Source organism: Diplotaxodon limnothrissa, linkage group LG11 (assembly GCF_057381915.1).
Source record: "Diplotaxodon limnothrissa isolate DT_005_m linkage group LG11, D_limnothrissa_male_GT1.1, whole genome shotgun sequence".
Classification (NCBI taxonomy): Eukaryota; Metazoa; Chordata; class Actinopteri; order Cichliformes; family Cichlidae; genus Diplotaxodon; species Diplotaxodon limnothrissa.
Window position 1 is genome coordinate 7,646,047 of NC_140606.1, and position 24,496 is coordinate 7,670,542.

Sequence of the window (24,496 nt, forward strand, 5' to 3'; positions counted from 1 at the left end):
CACTGGTTGGATATTATTATTTTTTTAAAAAGGCTCCACTAACAGACCTGTCATAATGACTCCCACGTACAGAGCTTTAAAATCGTGACAACAGTGGACTGTGAAAGTGATTGCTCTTCGACGATGAATTTTGGCATTAACAAGAAACACACTAATTTAACCTTGAGCCAAATGCTTCTTTTAAATATTGTGTCTCTTCAGCAGAAATGAATGGAACTGGTGCTTAGTGCCGAGTGCTACAGACGGGGTGAGGAGGTCACAAAAGTATTTAGACACTTTCATGGGATTTGCTGAGAGTAGGAAAAAACATCAAATTCATACAACCTTGTCCTCTGATCTTGAAAAGAAAGCAGAGCTTTCGTTTTTCAAAGATTTAATACATGGAGGGACTATAAAGACTGCACTTCACTCAGAAAACAAGCATGTCCCGCGTGCACGCCAACGTGCTGAGGCTGTACTGCTAGCACGCCTGGAACCAGTACGTAGTATGAAACAGACTCACATCATCATCATCCCAGCTGGGCTTTTCCTTTTTGGGGTTTGCTGGATGCGTCCACTTTGTTTGAGGCTCACTGTGATGTCACCTTTGCACTGTGACAATCAAACATGGAGCATTTCTGCCTTTTTAAGAAAGACACTCGACTGTATCCCGATGAAAGCTGAACTGAAGCTGTGTTAAAGAAGTAATATGTCCTTGAATGTTTAAACTGGAGTCAGTTAATAAATCATTCAGTTACAATCTCTCACACACACACACACACACACACAAACACACACACAAAACTCCTGCAGGAGCATTAAGTGCTTTTCTGTGTTGTTAAAAGGTCTGACCAACAAACGCACACGTGTACACACTTATACAGTGAGGAGAGGGCTGCACCAGCACGCTGCCGAATGAGAACTCCACTCCAGTCTCCACTTTAAAGGGCTCGGCGGACTCTGCATCATTTGATCGCACTTTTTCTGCACACGGATGGATGGATGGAGTGATGATGAACAGTGTTTACCGGAGACGCCGTTAGAAAAGGGGGGAGGGGGACTGGCGCAAACAGGAAAGAGAGACAGATAAAGCGCAAGAGCAGAGGAGAAGGCAACGATGAGCAGAGAAAAAGGCTAGATTTTCAAAAAGGTTTTTTTTCTGTGTTTCTTTTACAAAAAGGAGCCTCCCATAGCCCTTTGACTTTGACCACAGACAATTTTCCTTTAAAAACCTGATCTCTGTGCTGACAGACGCAGACAGGAATCTTCACTTTGTGTCATTCTTTTGTGGCTTTAGAAACGTGAAGACGGAGAGTCGAGCCTTCTTTTTTCCCCCCCCCCCTCCTTCTTCTTCTTCACATATTTTGTGTTTTTCTGTGTGGGTTCGAGTTCAGTGTGGTGGCTGTTGGCAGAATGCACTGTGCAAGATGTCTGAGACGAGCATTTGGGGAAGGGCGGTGGACCTGGATGCAGGGAAGGGGGGCGAGAGGAAACATCAGGTACTCAGCAGTCAGGGTAGATTTGAAATGAGAAGAATCTGCTCTGACCACCTGCTAGACAGACCCTCCTTAACAGGGGCTGAGGGCTTTCTTTTTTAAACTTGATATCAAAACAGCTGGGCTGATATCTCACAAACCTGAGCCTGGATCCCACTGAATCCAGCCAAGCTGTGTTTAGGACTCTAATCTTTGCTCACTTCCTCTGGTGGTTAGTTATAACACACCATCAATCCAGCAGCTGCTCATGAGGCAGATTACCCCCCCCCCCACCCCTCCCCATGATGTGAACGCAGACATGAAGCAGTACAGGTTATTCTCTTACTAAGTCTCACTGTGCCTGTGGTGTAAGCAGACAGAGATGTTTAGGCTGGGTACAAGGATTTCTTGCGGTTTTCAAAAAAGGAAGGACATAAGCTTATAATACTTGTTTTTTTTGTTGTTGTTTTTTTTGTTGTTGTTGGGTTTTTTTGTTTTGTTTTTTTGTTTTTGCTCCCAATTGTTTAAAACAACTTTGGAGCCAAAGTTCAGTCAGTCAATCAGTCCATTCACAAAAAGGCCAAAAAACAAACAAACAAGACAGGAAATTAAAAACATCGCTGTTATAACATAACATCATTTCCCTCTTCTCTTTTACAACAAAAAGATAGTGCAACTTTGAGATAACGTTTCTTTTGTGTTTTCAATGTTAAAACAAGTCATCCCCCCCTTTGTTTTGCTTCCTTGTGAACCTTGGCACTAAGATTTGGGTTTGTGAGTCTCTTGTTTCGTTGTGTTCTCTGTAAAGTCCTTGATTCTCAGTTCTCGCTTTGTGCACAGATCCCGGTCCAAAAACAGAAAAACAATGAAGAAAGAAGAAAACAACAAACCCCCCCAAAACTGATCCCTCCTCAGTTCCTGGGGACAGCGGCATCGCCGCCAGGGGGAGTGGGGGGGTGAAAGAGAAAACTGTTTCAATCTGTGCTAGCAGTGTGGTTCTTTCTTAAAATAAGGAGGAAAAAAAAAAGTCTGGACACAGTGCGTACATCCTGTCCCAGCAGTGCTAGCGCATGGATGAAATGAGATCAGTTGTTGGTTCCTCTCTTTGCTCGTTTCTGTAGCTAAAGTTGGTGTGTTTGTGCATGGGAGTGTGGAGAGAGGACGTGAGAGACAGAGCGATAAGAGAGACCCCGGCTTACAGGAGGTCTGGGGTGAACGAGAGACACAGATCTCAGTCTGGGGTGGGTTGCCCTACCTCTCCCCTCCCTGTTTCTTCACACCAAGTCCTCTGGTTGGCCGTCCTTGGCCTTGGCAGGTACAATTGTGCTTTCTGATTGGCTCTGCTGCTGGATTGTCCTACTCCCCAGCCCCCCCGGCCTCCCCACCCTCTGGTTATTGCTGTGCTGGTGTAGAAAGAATGCTGAGCCAGGGTAGTGGCCTATCACCTCGCTGTATGCTGGCGGGGGGCCCTCCATACGCCCGTGGCTGCTGGAGTTGGCGGCACTGATGCCCGAGTTACTGCTGGGCGGCCTCGGGCCACCGCCCCCCATCCCAGCCCCTCCTCCCCCTACCCCTCCTAGACTCCCGCCTCCTCCCATGTCGATCAAGTCACTGTCGTAGATGGTCCGGTTGGGCGGTGCCCTCACCGACTCGCGGTTCAGCTCCATCTGCTGCTCGGGGTCACGGAGCTGGAGGGTGCAGGGTCCCTGGTACGGCGGTGGTTCCTCCCCGTCCGACAGAGAGATGGTGGGCGGCAGGTCAATCTGATGCTGCAGGTAGGGGTAGGTGGGCTGGAAGCGGCTGAAGCGGTCACGCTGCATGAAGGAGGGAGCGGTGAAGCGATCCCTCGCCTGCGGAGCATATAACACCTGAGAGACAGAGCGAGACAGAGGAGTGAATGAGCTGGGACATGCACGAGGAGAGGACAAAGATAAAAGCTTGGCTGTGAGCTGGCTGGCATCAACAGGAACTCGATCAGTCTTAATACCAGTATCTTTCTGATACACATACAACGTGAAAATGACCAAACACTCAAACTGATGTTCAGTGCAATGAACTCAGAGTCACTGTTTGATCTACAAAACTTCTGTTTGAGCTTTTGGGAATAATTCAGCAGCTCATCGTTAAAAATCTTTTTTTTTTTTAATCATTAAAATCATTTTCATGACCAGTCAGCCTTGTGAGTTAATGACACTGTAGCAGCAAAAACTACTTATCACGTCTGGCCTGCAATCCAAAATCCAAATCTATCAAACGAGCAATGAGGCTGGAAGCAACAAGTGTTTCTCATTTTATTTGTCAAGTGACTTATCTGTGATTATTCATCCATCCCAATTCATTACCTGTAATTTTTAGAGTCATACCCAGAGTCTATTAACAGTTCAGCAGTTCTGACCTTACCCTGTACACAGCCTTCATTTGTTTATTCTGTTTTGGTCACAGTGTAAACCAGTTATAGCCTCACAGCAAGTCACATGATGCTTTCTGCATAACAATCATTTCTGTATACGCTGATTTCACGCAAGCTTTTGCTGGGAGACGAGGCTCCGTACAGTGAAGTATGGTTACCATGCTGCATATTTAAAATGAATGATATCCTGGTGCAGCAACGGCACACGCCAGCGTGCCACCAATTAGCTGTGACAGACATTACAATGTAATTACAGTAAAGAGGAAGAAAGGAGCCTGCACTCAAACAGAAAAACATTCAGCACACCGGTTCATCCACCAGCTTTTGTCAGAGATCTTCACCTCAATTAACTCTTCAGACTGTGACGGCATGATCCATTTCTTCATTTCTCACATTTCTATCCAATTCCACACATTTCCACTGTGTCGAGTCATTATCAGAGGGAACCCATTTCAATTAGTGACTGCGGCTCTAATAGCCAACCCCCACTGACAAGGCAGTCTGGGTGGAGAGAACAACAGACGGGGGAGGGAGGGGGGTTTTTAGAGGATCAGGGCAATTGAAATGGAGAGACGGAGTGAGGGAAAGAGTGGAACTGAAAGGATTAAAAGGAAAGGCTACTGAGATAAGGAGAGAGAAAGAAAGAGCACAGAAATGAAAGGAGGAGAAGAAAGAGGCAGGGAGATAAAACGCGAGAAGGGAAAAAGAGCTGAAGGCAGAGAGAGAAAGGACAGAGACAGACAAATGGACAGACGGCAGGGGGAGAAAGGTGTGGAGCTGATAGAGGGAGCAGAGCGCAGCAGAGCGGGGCAGCTCTCAGACGTCTGTCTAGACAGTGTCAGGGGAGGTGTTGCTGATTAATGACGCACCAAAAACCATCCAACCCCCCGCCCTGCCACACAAACACTCAGTCAGCCCCATCCCTGCATCCATCAGCCACCCACACTCAGTGGCTGCGTCTCCCTCTGCGTTCGTCTCTCCGTGGCCTTTTCCTTAGTTTCCGGGTCTCTCTGGGTGCACACGTCGTTTTTACGACTCTCTCTCTCTGCCGCATAAATACTGGGGCACTTTAAATCCGACTTGGTGCTACAAGCCAGTACAGACTGCCAAAGTGCATCCACACTTGCCAGCCAAAAACTTTCACACAGCCTCAATATACTATTATCTGCAACTAATCAATACTACCATGTGATTTTCCAGCAGTCTTTTAACCCAGCGCGTCTCTTCCGACCCTGACTCGGAAGCTCCTCCATCTGGCATCAACGCAATTAAGAGATCAGATCACCAGTCACAATGAGTATACTGGCATTTGTCTGTGCTTTTGTATTCACGAGTCTTTGTGAACATGCCAATTTTGATCTTGTTTTGGAGTACAGTGCCAGGCATACCCATTGCAACACAGTGTGTGAGCTCCAATTCCTGCACGATCAAATATTTACCAGCAAGCAAAAAAATGCACATATCAGGCTCTCTGGGCCCTGACTGAACCGCCAAACAACTCTACAAGGGCAAGCGCTGATAAATAAGCCAACAAAGACACAAAGAGAAGCTGAGAGGAAATGGATGTCTTTTATAACGGGGCGAGCAGAGCGTGGAGATTAGACAAAAGCCATCCCTGAGTGTGTTCAGGTCTCCTTTCTCTGTTTTATTCCTTTTAATTACCATTTTTACACACTGCACTTCTCTATACCAACTCTGAATGCCAAACTGTTAAATGCACTTTTATCATCTATGTTCTTTTCATTGCATTTTAGTTTGATAAAAAGGTATGAATTTTGGGGTTCTGTATTTGTTGTGTTTATTTGTAAGGGCTGCAGCTACTTGAAAATAAAATATTCAGCAGCAGAGAGCATCTGATTGTAAGCCTTTAAAGATCACTTGGTTTTTCCACAAGGACAAACACTGAATTAACCCATAACCAGAGCTGCCAACGAGGTTTTTATTAATATTTAAATTGCTTCCCTAAAAACGAGGCGAGAAACTAATTTAGCGTCCTAACCAAATGAACCAAGTCCAGGTGGTCACACTGTGATTCTGACTGAGATGCAGCTGCAATAAATGTGTCAGATTATCAAAATTTATTCAGCCATACGTTGCAGTTAACAATACCTCTACACTCTTCTACGCACTCTGCCTACAGACAAAATCTGTACTGAGGAAGGATACTGCGCTGGGCTGAATATTTGTTGACATCATCATTGCACGTTCATAGTTTTTTGTTTGTTTGGAGAGACCATCAGTGTAACTGTGTTCTTTTATTTTTTTTTAAAAAGTGCTGTTTTATGCATTCATTGTTTCCTTATAGTTGCGATGCTGACAAGAGTCATTGTCTCCATTTAGTTCTTTATACCTTACTTTGTTAAAGGTTTGAGAATTTCTAAAAGCTCCTGCAATTCAAGGAAATTCCTGACAGAAAATGTGTCCAAGGATCACAACTGTTTCCAGATCCAATGCTCAGAGAGAAAAGACCAACAACCTTATCACAGTAACTTAACTGGTTAGAGGCTACACACTCAGGAGCCTGCAGACAGCCAAACTAGCAGAAATTTTAGTAAGAACTTGCTGAATCTACTGAAATTCAATATTTGTAAGTTTACATATAACAAGTGTAGACAAAGCAATACTCAGTTTCATTGTGGAAAAGTGAAGTTTCATTCAGCTGAGCACTCAGCTCCTATAACATGCGGCATTAGCTGAATGTGTTTATCGGGAGTCAGTGTGGTGGTCTTACCTCCGAGGCACCTTGCCGAGAGCCGCTGTCTGAAGGCCACAGGCACCCGTCCTGCACATGGAGACACAAACAAAGAGGAAGGCAAAGGTTCAAAAAGTCCCCGGGTGGGTTGAAGATTGTTGTGTTTGTGCTTCAGTGGGATGCTCAGGTTAGCAACAAAAACAACATATTACTAGAGATGCATAAACAGGACTGGTCCAGAATTTAAGATGAGAAAAATACATGTAAAAGAAAATGTAAAAATGGTGTCATCAGGTAGCCTGTCCAGGTGAGCAGCTCCCAATGTAACAAGAATATGAGTTGACCAAATATATGCCCAGATATCCAGTGCTGGATACTGAGGATGAGCTGGGGCTGGGCTCTAGGGATAAAATGTGTAATGCTTTAGAAGTCTGCAGTCATTACGGTTTGCTGTGTCTGAAAAGGATTTTGATGTGACACCATTAACAAACTTTCTTACTTCACAGCTAAAGAACAAAAAAAGGAGAAGAAAAAGAAGAAAGCATGAATTAAAAAAAAACAAACAACAACAACAAAAAACCAAAAAGTAACAACTTAATGAGGACACAAAAGATGAAACAGCGGCACTGAGAAATGCCTGATGGCTTCAAACCCAAAATTCTGCCCTGTTTGAGAGCACAACAAAAGACAGAAGACTCCATTTTAAAAATAGGCAGGATAAAAGCTACAACAAATAAACACAACTGTCAAATAATTGCAGTTTCCCCTTCATCTACACTTGACTGGAGGATCTTTTCTCAGACAGCACAGTCAACAACATTTAGCTGGGGTTTTTTTTGTTTTGTTTTAGGGGGAGCAACATGAGAAGCATAAACATGCATAAATACTGTTTATTCATGCATCTTTTAGGGGTAAAGGTCATCATTCAGTGGGCTTGTTGCTTTCTGATGTTGCTTTGTACCTCGCTTTGATTGAATGATACACAGCACAGAGTGGCAGGAGGAATCAAAAAGCAGAGCTTATTAGCTGAACACTAATATTCAAATTGTTGGTAACAGTACACCAAAGCTGACAAATCATTAGGCTGAATATGTTTATGGATCCATAATGCATCATGTTTTGAGCCTGAGTCTATTTCAACGCACATAAATAAACTGTGTGTGTGTGTGTGCATGTGTGTTTGTCCCAGAGTGTACATGTCAGTACGGGGGCAGAGCGGCTGCCGTCTAGACGGCGCTGTAGTGAATTAAACATCAAGACCTGACAGAGTCTGGCTCTGAAGAAACCAATTCAGCAAGTTCATCTAACAGACGCGCGCGAAGACGTTACCTCGCTGAAACTGGGACAGAAACTCAGACTGGGATAAAAGGATTCATTTAGCTCAGCACAGCTTTACTGGGAACATACTGGTAAGCTATGTTTGTCCTGCTGCAGAAATACAGAAATGTACTGTCACAATGAGTAGGCAGGGACATTCAGTGAGAACAGATGAACACACATGCGCGCGCACACACAGACACCAGTTTAGATCAAAATGTTACTGGCATGGATGCTGGGAGAACAGTGCCGTCTGAGCCACTCAGTACAAGCAACACAAACAAACAGTCTCTTTTTAGCTCTCCCTTTCTTTCGCTGTTTCTCAAACACCCACCCGCCCACAAACCCACCCACCCACACTGACCTGTTGTAGGGCATGGTCATGCCTGCGGGCCTGGCTCTGCCTCGTTATGAAAGACCAGGTGGAGAGCTTGTAGTGGTTGAGCAGGCAGATGATCACCACCACCATCACAGTCATCACAACGATGATGATGATGATCTGAACAAACTCCAGTTCAGCTGCACAAACACATGGAAAGAGAGGAAGAGGATTAGCATCTAACTTTTAGAGATTAAAGGTACTTTAGCAGTTAATGACTACTCTTAATATCAAGTTATTTAAAAAGGAAAAAAAAAACACATCACGTGGTTTCCAGACAAATCTGCATCATCTCAAAAACACCCAATACATTTTCTAAGAGCACAAACAGACCGACAGAAATATTTAATTTTGTCCAATAAACACTTTAAAGCAATTCAAATTTAATCACATGCGGGGAAATAAGATTTGAGAATGTTTCACACACATCTTAAAAACTGCCTTCAAGTGAAAATCACATTATGTAGCAGAGATAGTGAACACCTCCAGGATTAGGATATTTGCAGGCCTTTTAAAGTCAGACAGGTTGAAATTTGACTGAACTACTTCAGTTTGAGAATCCTAAGAGTCACATTAATCATTCTTCGTCAAATCTGCACTGTTAAAAAGGCAGATTTAAAGCAAAGTGATAACAGGCCAGTTTCATAACTAAGATCATCTCCGCTGATGGAGATCATGCAAAATGAAGCCTCCAGGACACCCGGTAAGAGGACCAGTGATTTGAACCACGACTGAGCTGCTCTAATGTGTGTTCGCCAGCAGAGAGCAGCACAGGTCAATCTCCAAGTGGCTGAGTATATGTGTGATTTACACAGTATATGAATATGTGTGTGTCTGTCTGAGGAATCTACAGAGAAAAGCTTCAAATCACAAAAAAGATGAGTGTTGAGACAGTGTGTGCCGTCTGTCCCAGAACACAGTGGTTCCTTTGTGGAGACACTGAATAACTGTGGTGTTCTGTTCTGTGACACACAGCCACACACACACACACACACACACACGAGCATCAGAGCTGATGTGGTATGACCTCCCAGATCAGGGCACCACCGGGAGACACAATGATCGCCGCTTTTCACTTACGTCTGCCTCCCATCTCTTGTTCATTGTATCATGCTCTCTTGCTCGTCTTTGAACCCTGTCTGCATCTCAGCTCACCTGCCATCACTTTCTCCAACTTTCCTCTAACCCTATCCATGCATCCTCCTCTCCCTCGCCTACACGCCTCTTCTTGCAGTCTTTCAACTCTTGTCTTTACCGATCTCTTTGCATTCTTCCCTCACCCACCATCATTCATTCCCTACATTTCCCTCATTCTTTGTCATCTCCTACTTTGGTTCTCTCCCTTCTTTCTCGTCCACCCCGTCTCTGCTCCCTGCCAGCCTCCCTGTCTGCAGTGTGACACTCTTTTGTTGTGTTGTTGGTTTGTTCTGAGTAGGAGTCTTGACCTTGTCCGGTGTTGGCACCCAGTCTGACCTCTGACTCACACGCTTGCTCACTGCTGGACATCCAGTACACTGTGCGTGTGTTCTGTATGAACAATGACACAATGTACGCTCTGCTATTTCAGCCACAATGCCTCAATTCTCAATGCTCCCCCCCCCCCCCCCAAAAAAAGCTCTGTGCAATCTGAGGAGCACATTACCCATGATGCAACTGGACAGCTTTTGACATGGCAAGGGTAGACCAAGTGAAAAAAAAGTAAGCAGAGTGTTAAAATCCAAAAACAAGAAGAAATGGAAAGTAATCAGTAACAGAATATCTTGTGAATTCTTTGAAATTAAGAGCACAGAAGGAGACAACCAGAAATGAAAGAGAGCTAGTTAAAGCCAACCTATCTCAGGCTTGCCTGCCTAATAATCCTTCGTGGCTTATTTGTCTGCAATATGGTGGGTTAGAGTCAAAGCTGGGCTGAAATGCAAAACCCACCCAAACCTGCCTCTGCTTTACCACAGCAGCCACAGGGCGGGGCAGGAGTGAGAGGAACAAGGCCAACTAGAAAAAACCACAGTGAATGGGGGGTGGGGGTAAGAAAAACTGTGGGAAGGAATGAAACCTAAACCAGCAAAACCAACGAACATTAACCACCAAAGAGCAAAGAGGTGGGTACTGCAACCAACGGTGACAGAGAAGCTCCACAACTTCCCCTCTGAGATGAAAGTGAGGTGGTGAAGTGAGCTCAGATGAATTTAATAGTATAATTCAGCAAATTTACCTCATTAAACGGCCTTCTCAAACTATTTAATTGACAAATACAATAACAATCTTAGTGGAAAATCATGACCCACCCCTCTCACATCAGACATTTGAAACTAAGGTATTAAACTCTTGATCGCAGTGCGAGTCACCTAATATTTAACAGGCAAGAGTAAGGGGAGTGCTGAGAGTCGAGATGAAGGGTCGAAACTGGTGTTTAAAAAAAATCTCCTAGTAACATAACATCATGGAGGAAGCCTGTGGCAAGGAGCGACAATTCAAACCTTACTGCCCATCTCAGCTCGAAGACCTTGTATCATATTATACCAGTACAGCAGGAAACCTGGCCTACTTGTGGTTGTTAGTTTCCAAAAGTCAAATGGGTGGCAGAGCCTTCAGCTGTCAGGTGATCTCATATGGAACCAGCTCCCAGTATTCAAATTCTCCTTTTGGATAAAACCAACTTGTGTACCTCGCTCAGGGAACCTTCTCTGAGGTAGTTCTGCTGGAGGTCTCTGTTAAAAGGGAGTTCTTCCTCCTCACTGTCTTTAAGTGCTTGCTCACACCTCATTCTTGTTGTACCTTGCAATATAAAGCTGCCTGAAACTGGTGCTATATTAATACAGTTCAGTTGTACTGAGCCTTGTTGAAGTGTGGTGAACCCCTGCTTTAAATCATGGGGCAACATGAACATCTGTATCAATTCATTTAACTTCTGTCAAGGTATTTTACTCTAAAGTACAGCTTCATTGTGGTACGAGGTTTCATACCAAGAATATATGTACAAGATTGAATAAAGTTAAGTAAAAAAAAAAAGAAAGAAAAAAAAACAGAAGACACTCCCACTCCCCAGTTTGGGCGCATCAGCTCTCTGTGAAATAAAGCACGGTGTCAGAAAGTTAAGTTGTCGAGCTGCCTGCTTTACTTTGGAGCTTCATCCAGTTACCAGCCTGGGCCTGTGCATTCACCACAGCAGCCACAGGGAGGGGACGGAGGAGGCTTTCAATCAGAGAGAAGCATTCTGGGAAACCAAGTCGACCAGGCCCTCCTGTAAGCCAGCTGGATAAATATCACATACTCTGCCTTCTGCTGTTGTAAAAGCGGCACAAAGCCGACGCCTGACTCAAAGCTGGTGTACTTCTTCTGAAGTGCACAGGCGGGGATGTTTTCACAGCTCAAGTTCATGTTTTTACAGTTCAAGCAAAATAAAAAAGTACAGCGGCTGTAGTTAATGGCCTCTTCTCTAAACGCCAGGGAGGAAGGAAGCCAGAGGAGGAGTTGAGAAGAGAGGAAGGAAGTGCGGGGAGGAGAAAAGACTGGGGGGTGTCCTCTCTGAACCCAGTATCCACCCGAGTTCAGAGGCTCCAAAACAGAGCGTACAGCACAGGCTCGCTCACAGGCCAGAGAACAGTGTGTGCTGGCAGTCTGCATTAACAGCACCAGCCTGATGTTATTACTACAGTAATCCACTTGTCAAAACAATATCAGCCCGGCGTCTGCAAAAACCCTTATTCCTTCAGCAGGATGAATCACTTGCATTACAAGCCAGCCGTCCTGTCGTTTTTTTTCCTGCTGCGGTGACGAGAGAGGCCATCGAGTTTATTCAAATCATGTCAAAGTGACCGTGCTGCACAGCACCGAGCTTAACACATCTGTTCGGGCACTGGCTGTTTTTACACAGCACAGCTTTGTCGACAAAAGGGAAACATTAAATAAAAATATAAAAAAACCATACTGTACATACAAGTATACTTTGAGGGTGTTAAAAAAAGTAATTCAAAGCCAATTTTAAAGCAAGAATTCTCACTACCAGAAGGCAAGTAGAGTTTTTTTTAAAAACATGCTTATGGCAGCAAATATAGCACAACTAATCTATATTCTACTGAAAAGGCCTCTCTGTCAAATGCTATAAATGTTAACTACATAAAGCTTAAAACAGTCTTCTTCAGGCTTTTGTTTTTTTTAACTGTAGCCAATTTCATGAGTCAGGAAGTGACTCAGAAGAAGATACAAATCAAGTAGGGCTTACAATAACAATTACGTCTATGAGAGGTCAAAGCTTTATCGTTTACGTTGAAGAACAAATGATTTTTTTTCTTAAAAAAAACAACTTTATTTTAACAGTGAACAGTAATGGGATGATGGGACATGAGGAAGGAGAGAAGGAATGATGTAGTTGGACTTGACATGAACCCAAACATAGAGGATTTCAGTACTTGGCAGATTCTGTGCTACAGGCAAAAAGCCAAACACTAAAAGAGAGGGTAAACAGCTTTGAGAGAGAGAGAGCACACACACACTAACCCAGTGACAGCGCTGTAACCTGTGTGTGTATGCATAGTGGATGGGGAGGGCAGCAGGAGGTCAGACAGTTCAGCTGACCTGTTGGTGAAAGAAGCTGTCAGATGCACAGCAGACAACTGCGCCACTATCAGTGGCCAACACTGCTTTAAGACACACTGTTTGAGAATAGCGATGAATTATGTAAACCCTAACAAGATCAATTCGCTTTATTCCCCCAAAGAAATGGCTGCCCATGTCACAAATCCCTTTGTTTGTTTGTTTGTTTTAAACCACAGTAAAAACATTGCTGCTGATGTGAACAGAGCCTGTTTCGTGCGTCTGTCTCTGTACAGTACACGGGATTAGACCGTTTCAATGCACACGTCTATGTCTATATAATGTGGCCCAACAACAGCGTGTATATACTGCTGATTCACTCCTGCTGGCAGCAAAAGTTAACACTGAGGCGAAAAAAATCACTTGCACGACTAATGAGGGTTTGCGGGCTTACCCTGTTGAGCCTTGAAATGAAAATCAGGCTAATGGCAATCTACAGAGACTGCACACACTCAGATGGGGCCTCTAACATTGTTATTGCTCAATAAAAATAACATTTGAGCTCAGATGACCTTAGATTCTTCCGTGAGAAAAGTGGGCCTGGCTGGTTTCGTTTGCACAAAGGAGTAGTCTTTTGTCCAAAACCATGAGAATGTATTAAGATTTGAAGGTGGATGTATGCTGACGTCAGAGCCCGAGTGTGCAGGAGTGGCTCTCTAGCTGCTTGCTAATAGTTGGGTTGCGGTCACGTGGTTCTGATGACGTGCGGAGGCAGCGCGATTTTTGAGTGGAGGGCGGAAGTAAACATGGAGGACACTGTGGAGAGTCAGGAGAGCAGCTATTGTGCAACTTTAGACCCCGTTTCTCGGGAGAGATATAAACAGATAGTTAAAAAATATATCGGACGTGATCCGTATTCTTTGAAAATGTCAGAATACACCACAGAAGTAAAGGATTTGCCTACTATCGAGGCTGTGGATATCACCAACTACTTGGTCCTCCAGACTTCTTACTACACTAGGCAGCAAATGAAAGCTTTCAAGAGTCTGGAGGCGTACAATTTTTTTGTCAGCGGGTGGGTCCACAACCTTGGAACAAAACGTCTCCGTGATGGATACAGTTTGGTGTTTGCAAGGGTGAGTGTTTGTTCTTATATTGCTTTATCTTAAACACGCTAACAGTTAGCGGTAGCGGCTTTAACGTCAACAAACATGCCACATCCTTAGGACTTCGTTAGAGTGACAGTTGTTTGTTTCAAGGTAAACCATTCTCAGCGGTCTAACGAGACACCTCTGAAGACTTGGGTAATTGCAAAGGAGGATGGAGACGTGATTGCAGCTCATTGCAATTGTATGGCAGGGTTAGTAGCCTAATTAAGTAGGATGTTATTGCAATGAGAACACACACATACACACACACACACACACACACACACACACACACACACATATACGCATAGGGCACTGCTAGCATTTTGCAGGTGTACTTCAGTAGTAGTGGGGAGAGAGTGTTTTCTTTTAGCTAAGAATTCATCAGCTAAGAATTTGTGTGATTGCCTTAGATCCCTCATGACACTCAGATGCATTTTTCAGATAGAGGGTAGAACTATTCAGTCATGTCATCACCTAGATAATGATTTCTCTATAGGCTGTTGAGAAAGAGTTAATGAATAAACATGTTACTTCAAATAAAGTGCCATTGCACATTAGTATTAGTAAGCTATGCATCATCAAAATGTACTGTAAATATTGCATTTCATGTTAAAAAGATTATGTGCTCTATTTCCAGACTATCAGAATCATGCTCGCACGTTGGAGCTGTTCTTTTTGCAGTTGAAGCTGGGGTGAAAATGAGAGCGACATGCACATCAGAGCAGTGCAAGTGGCTGATGCCATCTCATGTTAAAAAGGTAAGCCAAAAAGCAAAATGTAGGATAAAGAATGTTATATTGGGACTTCATGTGACAGTAGGATAAAATATCTTCCCCTATACTGCTACCTTGTCGTGGTGGGGAAGCTTGAGTGCCTCAATGACCCTGTAGGCTATACCGGCGGGGGCTTCAAGCTCCTGGTAGATCTAATCAAGCCGGGCAGGTTGCAGGTGAGGGGTCAGACAAAAGGCAGTACTTTAATAAATGAAGAGTTCTATTCCAAAACGCTATAACAGCATTTAAAAGCCATTTCCTTTTTCATGACTAACCAGTGTTGGGACTAACGCGTTATTAAGTAACGCGTTACAGTAACTACGTTATTATTGTGGTAACGAGCACGGTAACTAGTTATTATGCCAAAATCAGGAACGCGTTACTCGTTACTGGGATTTAGATAGGGTCGTTACTCGTTACTTCGTGTGGTGGCATCGCGGAGTTTCCACAGATTCAGTAACATTAGCAAGTGGTGGAGGCAGCAGGTGGATGAAGGAAAAGGGACGCAGAAGGAAAAGAGACCCGAGGCGGCCGCCGGTCCAAGTGTGAACTGAACTTCAGGTAAGAAGTTATGACCTGCAGTCTCTCTGGGTCAGATATAAACCGAGTTTAGGTGGAGTTTATTTTCGTTATTCTGACTTTTTCCGTACTGCGTGCTAGCTAGCATGACGGAGTTTCTACACAGCTGGGTGGTGCTATGAAGTTAATGATGTTGAACCTTATTTTGTTCATAAGTTATTAGAGTTGCCAGCCGTCCCATCTGGTATTCAGAGAAAATATTACGCGTTTCTTATTGAGGTGAAAAGGAACAGTTTGTCCCGTAATTCAGCTACAATGAAAAAGGCACAAAGCTGGAGTTATTCTGTGTCTTTACGCTGCACAGCTGCCTCTTCTTCTCTCATTCTCCCCCCTCCCTCTCCCGTTTCTACTTCAATCATGAAAACTGATCAATGATCAGCTGATCGGCTTTTCTCTCTTGTTTGTTTATCGCCCACTTTGCGCCGAAAGAGGAAACCAGCAGATGTCGCGCTAAACAACAGCAGCACGTTTAAGCTTGATCAGCTGTTGTTAGAATTTATTTAATATTAATTTCTAGTATCAGCTGATGTTTGCTGGAGCCACAGCTGCAAAAAAAAAGCTGCTGGTCATGATATGGTTTGGTTATCTGGTGAGAGGGAAACATGAAGATGAAACCAGGAGATGTCCTTACTGAATCATCAGAGCTGAGCAGGTGATGGAGAAACAGGTTTACCTTTTAGATGACATGAATGAGTTGAAGGGAAGTTATGAACTGTTTCTGAGAGACAAATAACCCCAGGATCCTTTTTTAGGTAGCTGACAGCTGGTAACTGTGCAGGTGCGGATCTAGCAAAGTGTGGCCAAGGGGGCATGTAGGGCATTAACAGGGAATGGGGGGCACAAAGAAATACTTTACTTTCTTATTCTCATTTAAAATGTCTAGCTTTTAAAAAATAATTATCTGAATCTTACAACAAACGATTGATAGATTGATGCATATATACCATCAAAACAGTGTACATCACTGTCACAACAGTGTTTGTTTTCATTCAAAGGCTTTATGATTTTTCCTATAATGGTGGGCCAGTTTCTAGTCAAAATGCCCGGGCCAATTTTCTGTCCCAGTCCAGCCCTGTATGCAGCTCATCTGCAGTCTGGTGTTACCTACATCTTCCTATTCAGAAGGCAGAATTTCTGAGTTCTGAGTACAATCGAAAGCACTACGACTGCAGTTTTTGTGTTGGATGTAAAAGGCGCACATGACTCTGTGACGTAGGCTAGAATCATGGCAGCAGTCAATGACGGTCCAGGCGTGGGATTTCTCTCGTGGAAATATGCACGTTATCATATCCTTTCTATTGGTAGGTGGCACAGTGCACTTGTGGCAAGTAAGCAAGCTAGAAGACTGGCAAAGTTATGGAAGAAACACATTAACAAGAGAATTCTGAGTAAAACCAAAGTTACTTTCCCTAGTAACTAGTTACTTTGAAAGTAACGAGTAACTTGAAGTAACTGAGTTACTTTTGAGAGAAGTAACTAGTAATGTAACTAAGTTACTATTTTAAAGTAACTTACCCAACACTGTGACTAACATAACCATGACTGCAGAACCGTATACTGTATATCACACCCTTCTCATGCATGCCTCAACACCCTAGCACTTGTTTTCTGCGCACACACACACCTGACTGCAGCACTTTATATATTCACATTTCTCATGCATTCCTCAATACTCACAACTCCTCACACCACATTTTCATCAACATGGAACTGCTTACTTTCCACTCCTTTTATACCCAGCACATGGCACCTCCATCCCCACCCAACATACACACACACACTTCACTGCCAACCAACCACTATACCCAGCCTAAAACACACATACTCACTCCACTGCCATCACTGTTCAATTTCGAATATTTTTGGAAACGAATATATAGCGTTTTGGAAAAGAGCTTTTTAAATTTTAATGATCTTCTTTGGCTTAATTTTTCCAGATTCCTGCTTGCCCAGTAACTCTGATTGACTTCTCTTCAGCAAAGTCAAAAAAGCGAAAGCTTGAGTGTTCCATTGATGGCTGCACAAGTACACAAAAGGTTGGGAAATCACTTCCATGCCCAAGAGTGCAGAGAGATTCAGAGACATACTGTAGGTTTTTTGAGAGTTTAAGCAAAAACTGTCCAAGGAGTGCAGCACTGATGTCTAGGGAACCTTACCACAAAGAATTTGTCCCCCAGTCTAGCATGCTTCCTAAAACTGTGCCTGAGTACAGAACACCAGAGACACTGCAGCTCAAGTTCTTAAGACCAACCCCCAGCAACCATCAAAGAGCTTGATCAAGGCCATATGCTATCCAGAGGCATATAGGTTCACCACAGCTGCTACAAGGTATTTAGGGTTTGATGTAGGGTAAGGCAGAGTTAAGATTTGGGGTATGAAACTGTCCATAACTGTAACTAAAAAAGTGTTATGAAGATGGAGGTTAGTTATAGGCTTATACGGCTAGGGTTATACAGGGTAAGAACTAAGTATAGTTTAGGGTAATGGCATATTGTATAATACATCACTTTACTGTTTTACACATCCAATACTAAGTAATAATTTCCTTTTCATGTTTGGCATGTGTACTGTTTATAGTTATGGATGCAAACATGAAGCACAAGCCAGAGGAGCATATGAGAAGCTTATGAGCCAGGAGCATGCAGGCTTCTCATGTATGGACAGCGGTCTCTGGCTGAACCCCAAGTGGCCATACATGGGGTCCTCCCCTGATGGGATAGTCACTTGTGACTGTCATGGAACTGGCATCTGCGAGATTAAGGTATTGACTCTGTTGTAGTCAAGGCCATAGGTGTGACATCTTTCCATAAGAATCAGTGAACTGAGTAAAAATGCAGGAAATACCTTTTCTAATTTCTAATCTATTGTTCAATTAAGATAAGATGAGGCTTTATTGTCTGTGTCAAATAGACATTTGTTTTGGGCAATGAGAGATTATGATAACACAGACCACACCCATCATCTTTGCTTCTTCACTGTTTCATCAGATAAATCTTGATTGTTGTTCTCATCACTGTGATTTTAGTGCCCACACTCTCAGAAAGATGCGGTCAACCTGCGCATGCGTGCTGGGGAGAAGGGCTTCTGCCTCATCAGTGACGGGGATAATGTCACACTGGACCCAACTCATGACTACTATTACCAAATTCAGGCACAGCTTCACATTGCAAATGCAGAGTACTGTGACTTTGTTGTGTGGAACCGCAATGACATATTTGTTGAAAGGATTTTGCCTGACCTTGAGTTTTGGGATGATGCGATTCCTAAAGTTGAGTGTTTTTTTAGAAACAGTATACTCCCAGAAATACTGGGACAGCAAGTTACAAACATACATGTGTAATGTGATAAAAGGACGACAACATAATGACATTTTGAATATTGTTATGACCTGATGGTAGTCATTATGAGTTCTGGCTATTGTATTTGCTCTGACGTAGCATTAGAGCACAAATTGTCATTTAATTTTATTGTACATTTAATTGTGTCATTTAAGTGTTGTGTAACACTACACAATGATTAAATGCTATTGAGGCAGCATAATAATACATTGGTGGTTTATTTACAAGATTAGACTTTTAAACAAATAAACAAAATAGATTGCAATCCATCTCACAGTATAATACTGTACAAACTGCCAGCACAATATGACAGTTGGAGAAAAATATTTCATTTGAAAACATTTACAGACTAATCAGGAGTCAGGACTTAGGTACTACTATTACTCTACCCTGTTCTACTTATCACCAGAGCCAAGCAGCAGATACTGGACACTACTCTTCCTCTCCACCCCCTTCTGTGAGCCGTGACAGTGACAAGACATTTAATTTTTTTTAACTGATTGATTACCACCCACCCCCCTTACTCCAGTGGGACAACAGACTCGGAGAGATTTGATAAGGCACAACAAATTACCCCAATCTTGTCGATCAATGCATGTGTCTCACCTGGCTTTGTGGACATGTTCTCTATTGGCATAGCCCTGCTCTGCAGAATTTGATATTTCCTCCTGACTAAATCTATGACTCGCTCAACATGGATACGCAAATTGGCTATTTTCCTTGTCTCTGCCACTTCATAGGCTGACAGCTGTTTTCTCCCTTTAGTGAATGCCGGTGTCTGTAGTGAAGCACAGTAAAACCCCACATTATCGCCAATATTGAACCCACGATCTGCAAGGACAATATCTCCAGGTAACAAGTTCTTTAGGAGGCCACTCTCTATTGTGATCTGCTTATCGCTAACTCTCCCTCCCCAGGCAGAAGATATGTAAGTGACGTAGCCTTGGGGGGCAACACCAATCAAAAATTTTACAGTGTGATGGTGCTTGTAGTTGGACCAAGTTTGAGCTTGTGCAAGAAGATTAGATGGTCTCTCAATAAAGACTTCAAAGCAATCAACAATCACAGCCACTTTACATCCAAATGCCTGTCTGAAACTCAGTGGCATCGTAGCTTGAAGAACATGTCGCTCTGGCCACTCAATTAGGAACTCTAACCTTTTATGAAGTATGTCAATTACTTTATGCCAAACTCTAGAAGCAGTGGACAGAGAAATATTGAACCTGAAAGCTAAATCTTTCAGGGGCAGATTTAGTCTCAGCCTCAGCAAAACTAGTATGAATTGTTCAAATTTGGACAACAAAGACATAGGTCCCGAGGTGATATAGGGCTCGCACAGTTCAAAAATCTGAATTAAAACTAAGAAGTTGGGGAGCCCTGTGTAGAACTTTGTCTTGTCTTCATTTTTTTCAAAAGCCTCCTGGCTGAACTGTGTGTCCAGAGCCTTGCTCCGAAGATCAACCAGCTCTGCTGTGTTCTGTCTCAAAACATCCTCCATCTTCTCGATGTCATCCATCGTCAGCTCTGTCTGGCATCCAGCATCCGCACAGCCTGCAATATAACAGTGGGGGAGCATAATCAGCATAATAGAGGCAACCTCAATTTTTACTCATTTTCACTGTAGGAGTTTTTTAGTGGGCTATTAGAATCTGGTGTAATGTGTTTAATTCACTATGTTAATTTAATGTAATTATTTTTTTTAATCAACAAAAAAACATGTTGCGTCTAAACAAAAAATATATTTATATGTTTCTCACCACAGAAACCTTACATTACGGATATCTTTACTTATCTGTGAAAGGAGACTGTCTGGAATCTGGCAATATAAGAACCATAGCAGTGTACAAAAACCTGTGGTGTGTGCCTGACGGTAATAAGTGCCACTTTTTCTTTTTTTCTGAATAAAATGGTATGGATTTACTCTGTGATTAAAAAATCACAAACATGTAATATGTAACTTGGACCATAATCATTACAGATAATGGCATCTTTTTCTCTTTGACATGATTCTTGTTTGTTTTACATCTCAGCACAATATCTTACCTGGATAAGTGAATGTCTCATTCACACTGAAGTCTTCTGGTTGTGGATTCTCAGCTGGAAGCTGCAGTTCGGGGTTCTCCACTGTCACTAGGCTCAAATCCGGGCTCTCAGCCGTCTGTTGCATATCCAAAATCGCCTCTGCACATCGATGCTGTTCTGCCTTAAGCTTCATTCTTTTCTCTCGTTTGAGAACTGATTCCGATCTGGGTTTTCGTTCGTAGCCGAGATTGACCGTCGGAGCCCAGTCCTCCGACTCTTCGTCATCCAAAGCACTTGGGCAGCCTATAGTCCCAATCAAGTCAATATTAGACTACTAACTTAAAAGCACTAAGTAAACGAGAATTTAACGACAACCTAATGCTAATAAGTTCGTTTGCAAACATAACATTACCTCTGACGAAGTGGTCGCTGCAGACACGGGCATTGGCAGACTCTGCTCCTCCCGACTGTAAACGTAAATTTAAAATCCATTTTTTCCTACGTTTTTCGGTTAGAATTTTCCATTTTTCTCCTCTTCGTTGGGCTATTTTTGGTACCCTAAAATACCGTTTATCAGTTTCTCTGGTCGACCTACTGGAGCATCCGTAAACACAACAGGACATAGGCATTTTGCGTACTGTCTGTCTGTGATTTTGCGCTTATCTTTTTCACTTCCGACCGCCAGTCAAATTTCGCGCTTTACGTCGACGTCACGTCTACGTCAAATGAAACCTAGCTATTTAGAGTAGTAGAGCAACTCCCAGCAGCAGAGAAAACTGCTTTTCTTTCTCATATAGCAGAGAGCTTCAGCTGCCATATGTCCTACCCTTGCAGCCAAGCGCTTTATGGAACGCACAAGAAAACGCAGCCTGGGGAGCCGACGGGACAGAGGGAAATGACATCAGGACCTCTGTCGATAAACTAGGTTTGTGAGGAAATCAAACTTGAGCAAAATGTGGAGGAAGTCTGCAAGTTCTTAACACACGCTAAGCTCATCAAGACCCTGCAGCTGGCTCATTTCCTCTGCAGTCATTTCCTGTTTCCTGCTGAACCCCAGATTTCAGTCGTGAAAAGAAAAATAAAATGAACGGTCTCACAGTTGCACCTGGCAATCAAAACTGCACTTGACTGTGAAACGCTGCGCAGCATTCTAAATGACTGCCTGCAGAAGTGCTGTGTCATTGTGCTGGTCCCAAATCCCAGTGTAGGCAAGCTGTGGGTTCTCATGTCTGGGCTGACAAGTGTGTATATCCGTAAACGCGGAATGTGCGCTGTAACACACATGTGAAAGTGGAAAACAGGAGGAGATAAAAGTAAGACAGACAGACAGAGAGAGAGAAAAAAAAAATGAAAGGACGCTCTCTATTCTAGTCTTTCTCCTGCTGCCCAGTTAGAGGCCTGCTGAGTTCACAGCCTGCTGCCCACCACATTGGGCCCACACACACACACACACAGTTCTCCTTCGACACACACAAGCCAGTCTTCTGCCACTGCCGTTGCTATGGTAACCCTTGGGCACGGTGCCGTGATCAACAAGGCCCGGAGCTTCTGGGGCGCCATGGCAGCGACCTGGCTGGCACACACACACACACACACACACACACACACACTGTGCAACAGAGACGGATAGAATGAGACAAGGAGGGAGAGGAAGCAAGTGCTCGCGCACCCCTTTGCCTCCCCTGGGAGATGTGCACGGTAACGTCTAGACGGCTGGCATCCGCCTGGCAGCAAGAGTCCACCACAGTAGGAGTGTGTATGTGTGTGTGTGATAAAGCATGAAGCAGATATCAGCCTAGTTACAGCCCCCCACTACAATCTGTCTCTCCATGGAAATAAATGAACTAGTTTAGTGCTGCTTAACCCCGAGGAGAGGGGGGCCTGTTGTGTGTGTGTGTGTGTGTGTGTGTGTGTGTGTGTGTGTGTGTGCGCGCGCGCGCGCGCTTGTGGATACTTTAGCCCATTAGACGGGTATCTAGGAGTCAGAAAAAGAGATGGAGACAGTGAGGAAAGGGAAAGGAGAGAAGGAAGTGTGTGTTGGAGAAGGAGGGAGATACAAAAAGAGAGGCAGGGGTGTCAGACTTGCTATGTGGACTGAGGGCAACAAGAGAACAAACAATTACAGCTCTGTCTCTTTTCTCCACTTCATCTTTCCTCCATCTCCCTCTATCTTTTTTCCTCTTTATCTGACCTACCCTTCTTCTCTTGAACGTACAGCGCGGGGGAATTCAGACAACTCGTCTATGCTGCAGCGCTCAGACTAAATAGGATTACAAAGCAGGAAGCGTCCAACCTGTCCACAGTTACAGTATACACTCGAAGAACCGTCATGTTGGCTTGGAAAAGAAACAGTACGAGTTATGAAACAGGACTGATCTAAAATCTACTTTATTTAAAGGCGAAAAGTAAGACACTACTCTTACCTCCACAAATGATGGCCAAATACAAAAATAACAGAAATATGAGAAACGTCTTTCTCAGTTCCATGTAAGTCAAACTTTATCTTTATAGCTGAATCTCTGCAGAAATCATGGTGACATGAAGTGAAGGGGAACTCTTTGCGTTAACGTATGCATATACGTTAACATCCTTCCTTAAATTGCTTTGCTTATTAGCCATCATAACATTCAAAGACAAACACAAAGACATAATGATAAATGCATTTTCAATGTAACTTTTCAAAAACTTTCAAAGTCATTTGAAAATGCTTACAGCTCGGACACACACACACACACACACACGCACACGCACACACGCACACGCACACACGCACACACGCACACGCACACACACACACGCACACGCACACGCACACACCTCTTGCCTCCTACCATCAACTCATTTCCATCCTGTGTGCACCCACATAACTTTCTTATTTTGTGTCACAGCTAAATGTTCCTTGAAGACGGCCCAAGTCTGATTATTGCTGATGCAGGCCAATGAGACCTGATGCTGAGGCAGCAATAAATCTCTACTTTAGTTCCAGAAAAGGACCAGCGTAGCCATATCATCTCTATCTGCATGAATATAACATGAACAAAGATAGGGGGGGAAGAGGGGGGGGGAAGAGGGGCTCTGGGATAACATATCATGAATATTACAACATAGTCTAATATTATCAATATTCCAACGCTGTAATATTCATGAATGGCAGTAAAGCAGAGAAGAGGCCCGTGTTAAAGAATTCATCCGTTTGCTGAAATGTCACTTTGCACAAGCTTGCCTGCAGTCCGAGCTGGCCTGCATTCTCTCAGGTGCGTGTCTGCATGTGTGTACATTATCATAACCAGACAGACAGGATAGCGTCTAGACACCTTCAACCCCCACCCCTGTGTCATAAAGCCAGACTTGCCTTGACTCTCAGAGTGATTGAACCAGACTGCAGGGTTAATGTCAGGATTTAAGTGAGTGTGTGCAACTGTGAGTCTGTGTGTATTGACTGAGGTCAGCTGGGATCAGCGTGAGTAGATGTGGGGCGAGCAAATGAAAATACATTCTAAATAGAACAGAAATGCTCGCGTGAATTGTATGTGTGTGTGTGTGTGTTACTAGACCTGTGGGGAACCAAACTCTGTTCACACAGTCACATGGTTGGGTGGTCCTCCATGAAGACTCGGGTATAAACACTTGAGTTCAGCTCTTTGCTTGTCTCGCACTGAGAGATCATTATTGTAATTACAGCAATTGCTTTAAAAGAAAGACAGCCTTCTTTAAAATGAAGAAGTGGGAAGGCCATTCTATTCTTTTTGAGCATGCTTGTTGCAGGCATGTTGTTAACAAATGACCAAAAGACAGACAGTGAAAGCAATTTGGCTGAGCATGCAACAACAGGGTGGAAACAAAGCCCT

At 43.6% G+C, this 24,496-nt stretch overlaps 2 protein-coding genes and 1 pseudogene across 3 annotated transcripts in view; 1 reads left to right on the forward strand and 2 right to left on the reverse strand.

Moving 5' to 3' along the window:
* Positions 1-1,770: 1,770 nt before the first annotated feature.
* Positions 1,771-24,496, reverse strand: part of LOC146622257 (low-density lipoprotein receptor class A domain-containing protein 4-like) — a 286,730-nt gene continuing 264,004 nt past the window's right edge. For both annotated transcript variants that reach the window (XM_085366124.1, XM_085366125.1), the window contains 3 exons: positions 8,238-8,392; positions 6,596-6,646; positions 1,771-3,322 (listed from right to left, as the gene is read on the reverse strand). In XM_085366124.1, coding sequence (XP_085222250.1) covers positions 2,729-3,322; positions 6,596-6,646; positions 8,238-8,392 — 800 coding nt within the window. In that variant the 3' untranslated portion in view covers positions 1,771-2,728. The remainder of the gene's footprint in view (positions 3,323-6,595; positions 6,647-8,237; positions 8,393-24,496) is intronic.
* On the forward strand, positions 13,528-17,662 carry LOC146622258 (uncharacterized; annotated as a pseudogene).
* On the reverse strand, positions 18,793-23,137 carry LOC146622259 (uncharacterized). Its single transcript, XM_085365011.1, has 3 exons — positions 21,061-23,137; positions 20,670-20,951; positions 18,793-20,177 (listed from the first exon to the last, which is right to left on the reverse strand). Exons 1-3 carry the CDS (start codon positions 21,275-21,277, stop codon positions 19,147-19,149), a joined length of 1,530 nt encoding a protein of 509 aa, XP_085221137.1. The 5' UTR covers positions 21,278-23,137; the 3' UTR covers positions 18,793-19,146.

Excerpts from the sequence above, each read along its gene's own strand:
- LOC146622259 (XM_085365011.1), bottom strand. The coding sequence starts at position 21,277 with ATGCCTATGTCCTGTTGTGTTTACGGATGCTCCAGTAGGTCGACCAGA. Across the intron at positions 20,952-21,060 it reads CAGCGACCACTTCGTCAGAG|GCTGCCCAAGTGCTTTGGAT; the intron begins GTAATGTTATGT and ends TTGGGACTATAG. Across the intron at positions 20,178-20,669 it reads TGAGACATTCACTTATCCAG|GCTGTGCGGATGCTGGATGC; the intron begins GTAAGATATTGT and ends GTTATATTGCAG.